The 6678-nt window shown below is 58.3% G+C and overlaps 1 protein-coding gene across 1 annotated transcript; it reads right to left on the reverse strand.

Annotated features, from left to right (window-relative positions):
* Positions 1-485: 485 nt before the first annotated feature.
* Positions 486-3938, reverse strand: KRT36 (keratin 36). Its single transcript, XM_004707155.2, has 7 exons — positions 3492-3938; positions 2724-2806; positions 2333-2489; positions 1680-1841; positions 1450-1575; positions 1085-1305; positions 486-681 (listed from the first exon to the last, which is right to left on the reverse strand). The coding sequence occupies exons 1-7, from the start codon at positions 3936-3938 to the stop codon at positions 486-488; spliced, it is 1392 nt and encodes a 463-aa protein (XP_004707212.1).
* Between the last annotated feature and the right edge of the window lie 2740 nt (positions 3939-6678).

Consider the following 6678-nt stretch of genomic DNA (forward strand, 5'->3'; position numbering starts at 1 on the left):
GCCCATCCAGACTGGCTGTTTGGTGTCCTGCCCCAGGGCCGGGGCCACCCCCCACAATGAAATGGCCTGGGCCATCATGCCATGTCCCTCCATGCAGCCAGAGAAGACAGGCCTGAAACCCAAAGCCTCAACATCACCACAACCCCTTACCCCACCCCACCCCACCCCACCGCATCCCGTGAGCATGGACGACTCAGTCTGGGTGGAGTTTGCTATGCCGAGAGAACACACTTTATTGGGCAAATTTCCAGCGCAGCGGGATTACACTTTGCATGGCGTGAAAGCACAGTTAGACCAGAAACAACACAAGAAGTATTTGGTAGAAAAACTTGCTGAGCAGGGTTCCCCCTAAGAAAGGGTGGAGTCGATGAGCAGCCCGGAGCCATGGGGTGTCCGCCTTCCCGGATGAGCAGCCCGGAGCCATGGGGTGTCCGCCTTCCCGGGATCCGGGATCAGGGCCTGCCCCGGTGGGCCAGGCGGGCCGCTCACAGCGGGCGGGACTGCACGTGTTCCCTGGAGGAGATGACTTTGCCGTCGCGGAGCTCCTCTGTGATGGTCCGGATCTGGGCGCTGAGCTGGGGAGCTGGGGCGCAGGGCACACTGGTGGCACAGGGCATGCTCGGGAGATAGGGCACCCTCAAGGCAGGCTTGCATTCCGTGGCACAGGGGTGGGCAGGCAGCCTGAAGAAAGGGTGCATTTCACATGGAGACACCGGCCTGAGATTCGAGTTCAACAAATCTGGGGAGTCCATGGGGACGAATGCCCGATGACAAACAATGACCCAGATGCCCGTTGCCATCGGGTCAAGCCCGGCTCTTGGTGACCCCTGAGATCCCCAAGGGTGGCAGGCTGGGGCTCCAGGGATGAAGATGAGGTGACGGCGGAAGAGCTCCGTGCTTGGTTTACTCGTCCACCTGGGAATTACCTAAGCCTGCTCTCCAAGGACAGTGATCTGGGCTCTGATCCCGTCCCGTCCCCTGTGCAGTACTACACAGGGATGAATGCCCTTGCTGTGGCCATGAGGTCGGGTCCAGGTGAACCCATCTCCTAAGCCTGGCTCTCCAGGACCCACGGACCACTCACCTGCAATCCTCTCCGTCCAGCAGGCGGCGGTAGGTGGCGATCTCCGACTCCAGCCGGGCCTTGACGTCCAGCAGCACCTGGTATTCATGGTTCTGACGCTCCAGGTCACAGCGGATCTCGGCCAGCTGGGACTCCACGTTGGTGATCAGGCACTGCATCTGGGCCAGCTGGGCGCTGTAGCGGGCCTCGGTCTCAGCCAGGGTGGATTCCAGGGAGTTCCGCTGTGAAGGGAGGGAACAAGAGCTGCTGAAGGGATGGCCAGAAACCCACAGCCCTAGAGAGCTGCGTGGACGGCTTGAGACCACACCTGTCCCGAGATGGCCCACGCAGAGGCCGGCCAGCCCCACTCAGGCACGGCCACCCACCATGCTGTGCTGGGCCTGCAGCTCGATCTCCAGGGCGTTGACGGTGCGTCTCAGCTCGATGATCTCGGCCTGGCAGCACTGCAGCTGCTCCGAGCTGGACACCACCTGCTGGTTGAGCTCCTCCGTCTGAAAGATGGGGTGGGGAACAGAGCCCAGTGGGGATGAGTGAAGCCGCTCTCCGGGGCAGCCCCCGCCCCCAGGAGCGTGCGGGCCTGGTGCCCCAGCCCCACCTGAGTGTTGAACCAGGCCTCCACGTCTCTGCGGTTATTCTCCACCAGCGCCTCGTACTGGGCTCTCATGTCTTCAAGGACCTTGTTGAGATCCACGGGCGGGGCCGCATCCACCTCCACGTTCAGCCGGTCCCCGAGCTGGCAGCGGAGTGCATTGGCTTCCTAACGAGGGAAGAGGAGAGGGCCCAGGTGCTGAGAGGGATGCTAAGCCAGGCTCCCTCGGCTGCCAGCTGGGTAACACTAGACACGACCCTTCGCCTCTCAGCACTCCCCCGGCCCTACCTCCCATCACAGCCCCAATACCTCCTGGATTCTGGGAAAGCCAGCAAGGAGAAGGGTTACCAAGCACTGTGAACCACGGCCCAAAGGCAGAGGCACTGCTGTGGGCAGGGCCATGAGCTCCATGGGCTCCTGGACAAGGGTCCTAACCATTCAGAGTCCTGGTTCCCTCGTCTGTAAACTGTGCCTTGTCAACCAGTTGCCCCCAGGATTGCTGTGAGGCTGGAGTAAGCCAGGAAATGACATGTGCAGTATTCCAACAGCCCCTGGCATCCCTGAACACCGCCTGGGGTGACTCTGGAAGGGACCATCACTGTTGTTATGCCCAAGGGCCAGCTAGAGGGGAGAACTCGGGGATGTGGCCCCCGGCTCACCTCCTCGTGGTTCCTCTTGAGACACAGCAGCTCCTCCTTCAGGGACTCCACCTGCATCTCCAGGTCAGCCTTGCACAGGGTCAGCTCGTCCAGCATCCTGCGCAGGCCATTGATGTCGGCCTCCACCAGCTGCCGCATGGACAGCTCTGTCTCGTACCTGCACACACAAGGAACTCTGCCAAGTCTGCTGCAGAGGCAACATGCAACGGGCAGGGCCAGGGGCTTCCAGCCAAGTCAGGCTAGGGAGCAGGGAGGCCCTGGCCCTGACCCAAGTGCCAGATGTCCTGCTTACAAGCATCTGCTGGCCTTACTTCACCTCCCTGCTCCCCACCTCCCCAAGGCAGGGGACAGTAGCAAGAACAGCCCACGTTCCCTGATCGAGCCCACTCACTTGGTCCTAAAGTCATCAGCGGCCAGCTTGGCATTGTCAATTTGTAGGACCAGCCTGGTATTCTCAGCCCTGGTCAGCAGGACCTGGAAATCAGGGGGTTCCCTATGAGTTGGGGAAGGCCCAGCCGTGGAGGGTGGATAAGGAGGAAATGGCCCAGCGCCCTGAAGCCGTGCTGCCAAATGCAGTCAATGGTCTAGGGCACTTCCAACCCTGAGCCCTGACCTGAGGTGCGAAGGGAAGCGGCAGCCCTGGCACAGGGGCATCACACAGATGTCAGTAACATCAGTCCAGAGACCTGTAGCCCTGCGCGTGGCACAGGGTAGGGTGGGCTGAGCTATGCAGGTCCGGATACAAGCTCCGCTTCCAACAATTACAGGCTGTGCACTCTTAGACAAGCCACTGGACCTATGTAAGATTTAACTTCTGCATCTGTTCAATGGGCCCGGTAGTACGCCCAAGATAAAGACTAAGTAGGCCAGCAGACGGAACCATCGACCCAGGGCCTGTATCCAGCAGTGACTTCTGAAACAGAACTTTGCTTCCTGTAGCTGAGGCCAAGAGGGGAATGAGGGATGGCTGACAAAAGGGGACAACCAAGAACTCAGGAAAACAAGACCCTACAGAAAAATATATAATAATAATAATAATAACATCCTCTCCCTGGAGAAATCCCTACAAGGTGAAGTCCTAAATAGGAAGGCCTTGTAATGAGACAGAGCCCGCCCAGTGGTTGGGCTGCCCAACTAGAGAGGGCCCAGGTCCCGTCACCTTCTGCTGCAGATCCTCGATGGTCTTGAAGTAGGACTGGTAGTCCGGGCAGATGTATGGAATCTGAGACTCGTACCACTCGCGGATGCGGCACTCGAGCTCCGCGTTCTCCCGCTCCAGCTGCCGCACCTTCTCCAGGTAGTTGGCCAGCCGGTCATTCAGGAACTGCATGGTCTCCTTCTCGTTGCCATTGAAGGAGCCCTCGCAGAACCAGCCCCCAGACCCAACAAAGCTAGAAGGGTGGCACCCAGCAGGCAGGTAGGAGCCAGGCAAGCAGCTCCCAAGACCCGAAAGGCCCGACCTAACAGATGAGGCGGCGCCTGCCACCCCGGCAAGACTGGGGACCCTGCAGGAGCCCAGAGAACGGAAGGAGGACACCCGGGAGATGCTGCCTGCTGAGCCACAAAGGCCAGCAGAGAAAGTTGGGGTGCAGATCTGGGTGGCCATGGTCAAGCAGAGGAAAGGTGCAGCTTAGCAGGGCGCTCCGATTCTGCATCCCTGAGACCTCTCCAGGGAGTTTATATACACTTTCCATGGGGTGTTGGCACGGTACACGTCCTTGACTCTTGGGAAAGCCTGTCCCTGGTCTCGAAGGCTAATCTCATTTGAATGTAATGGCTTTTTCCTCTCCATCTAGACAGAATGTCCTCGCCTTGTTAAATTTTTTTTAAAAAAAAACAATTCGGTTTGCTAAGTCAGGACTCTCCGCCGTTGTCACTCCCCGCAACATATGAATTTTATTGCCTCTTCAAAGAGTCTTGACATCAGATCCCATAAATCGGGAGTGGCCTTACCAGTGATATTTGGCTCTTGCAGTCCCTGCCTGCCCCCTCCCCCGCATACACACACAAGAAGCCCAATCTGTCCACTGGTCATGCCCTCCACTACCCGCTCCCCTCATCGCTGCTCATGGAGGCCTGGTCTCTGGGCCGGGAGAGGGGAGTTGGAGGAAATCCACTCGTGGACCATCAACGAGCTCTGTGCCAGACGTGGGTTCTCTCCCTTGACACTCACAGCAGTGCTGGGAGCGGGGCGATACCACGTCCATTTACAGACGGGGGACACTGAGGCCTGGCGCTTTGCCCGAGGTGAGCAGGCAGCAAGGAGCAGCGCTGAAGTCTTCTAAGTTAGAACCAGGGCCTCAGGGGGCCCCCATTCCCATGCTTTTCTTGTTGTTCTTTCCCTGCCCTTTTCCCTGCAATCAAAGTCAAGCGCAGATGCCCGACGGGTAGGTTTAAATCATAGATCTATTGGTGATTTTATTTTTCTGCAGCATGAAGCAACGCACTTCCAGCTGAGCTCCTCCTCATTCTCAGCAGACCAGGAGAGGCCCAGCGCTGCACTGCCTGCTTCCCACAGACGGGAGGAGAGCGGAGCACCAGTCAAGGTGTCTTGAAATCCGTCGGGCATTTTGGGAATAGGGACTCCGCGGGTGGAACTGTCTTTGATGCTGGCTCAGGGCTGTGACTCGCAAGGCTTCCTGGGACTCAAAAGGCGCCGTTGACCATAAGATTTGCCCGCCCACCAGACACAACACCGTGGCCATGAGGACAGAAGATACCTCACAACCAGTCCCTAAAACGTCAGGGACCACATCATTGTGTCTCGTGCCACTATGGGATCGTGGGTGAGGGAACCGTGGGAGGGGCTGGAAGGCCCTATCTCTTTGTGGCCACAGCTCGTTCAACCTAGGAGGGCAGCGTGTGACCGCCCACTCTGACCCTCTGGGCCCTAACCAGTGACACATGATCAATAGCAGACTCTTTGAACAGGAAGGGGTTTAAAACAAAACAAAAGGAAAAAACTGCCAGAGAGTAAGCCCCGTCCGTCTGTCCGTCCATCCATCCGTCCGTCTCCAGGCCACACGGGCTCTCTGTGGGTGGGGGCAGCTTGTTTACTTTTCTCCCATGCAGGCTTGCTTTGCCCGGCTGGCATTTATGGAAGTATTTATGTGCTTTCTGAGGTTGTAATTTCCCAACCTCTTAAAACACTTAATAAGCTTCTCTCTGAAGTTGCACAGGGAGGACGGACGGGTTGTTGAGAACTCACCCGGCCAGGGGTGGGGGGGACACCACGTGCGACAAGATGCGGAGAGCAACTCGAAGTGGGCTTCATCGGACACCCCTCTGCCCGACCCCTCCTGCACCGACCAAAGCTCCGGCCACTGCAGCAGTGTCCCTCACAGCTGCCCGCCCCCTCCCTATGATGGACTCTCCCAGAGACACTAGGAAGAGGAGAATCCCTTGTTGGGAGGGACTGTCCTGTGTATTGTAAGATGGTTAACAGCATCCTGGGTGTCGACCACTGGAAACTGGTGGCTCCCCTTCCTCCCCTTGCGTAGCAGCCAAACACATCTCCTGACCACGTCCCATGTCCCCTGGGGGGACACAGGACTCTGAGAACCGCTGGGCTGTCTCTCGGGACAGAGACAGGGATTCTGGCCAGATACCCTCGGAGCGCCCCCACCCACCCACCCATCCTTTGTTTTCTGAAACAACTAAGGGAGAATCTGACTGCTGCTGTTGGGCACCTTCAGGCAAGCCTCAGTTTACCTCATTTGTGACACAGAGAGTTCATTCAGCAAAGCAGGCCCAGGGGACTGCCCTCCTCGGGCCCTTTGCCCAGCTTTCCTCTGGTTGGGCTCTCTTGCTACCGCACATCTGAAGTTAATGTTTTCTTTAGACCCACCCCGTTTCATCTCCCACTGTGGGGTCTAGAGCTGATGCACTTCCTGGGAGTCTCTCAGGTGTTGGCCGTTGTGGGTCATTCCAGGCAGCTGGCTCCAGGGCTGTGGGAGAGGCACACACCTCTCCAGAGCAGGACAGCACACTGATTCACGAGGGGGTCTCCCAGCTGCTTTGAAGACCCTACTTCATTGTGGTCAGCAGGGCTACCTCTCAGAGGGAGACTCATGGGAGGAATTCCTCTAGACTTGAGACCCAGAAACATGGCCCCACACAAGACGGATGGTGCCTAGACACGTGGTCCCACACAAGACGGATGGTGCCCAGACACGTGGTCCCACACAAGACGGATGGTGCCCAGACATATGGCCCTACACAAGATGGAGGGTGCCCAGGAGGAACACATGCTTGGCCTGCGTCCACGCAGAGAGCCACCTGAGGACCCACTGCTGCTCTTCTCTTCCAGTGGCCCTGGGGGGAGTCCCCACCCATGGTGGGCCAGC

The sequence above is a fragment of the Echinops telfairi genome, unplaced genomic scaffold (genome assembly GCF_000313985.2).
Source record: "Echinops telfairi isolate 266 unplaced genomic scaffold, ASM31398v2 ScPeMD7_7458;HRSCAF=8496, whole genome shotgun sequence".
NCBI classification, from domain to species: domain Eukaryota; kingdom Metazoa; phylum Chordata; class Mammalia; order Afrosoricida; family Tenrecidae; genus Echinops; species Echinops telfairi.

What these genes read in the sequence shown, in the direction of transcription:
- KRT36 (XM_004707155.2), bottom strand. Translation starts at nt 3,938, where the DNA reads ATGGCCACCCAGATCTGCACCCCAACTTTCTCTGCTGGCCTTTGTGGC. An exon ending in GCTGATGACTTTAGGACCAA is followed by an intron (nt 2,490 to 2,723) that starts GTGAGTGGGCTC and finishes TTGTGTGTGCAG; the next exon opens with GTACGAGACAGAGCTGTCCA. An exon ending in CTGGACGGAGAGGATTGCAG is followed by an intron (nt 682 to 1,084) that starts GTGAGTGGTCCG and finishes CCCTTTCTTCAG; the next exon opens with GCTGCCTGCCCACCCCTGTG.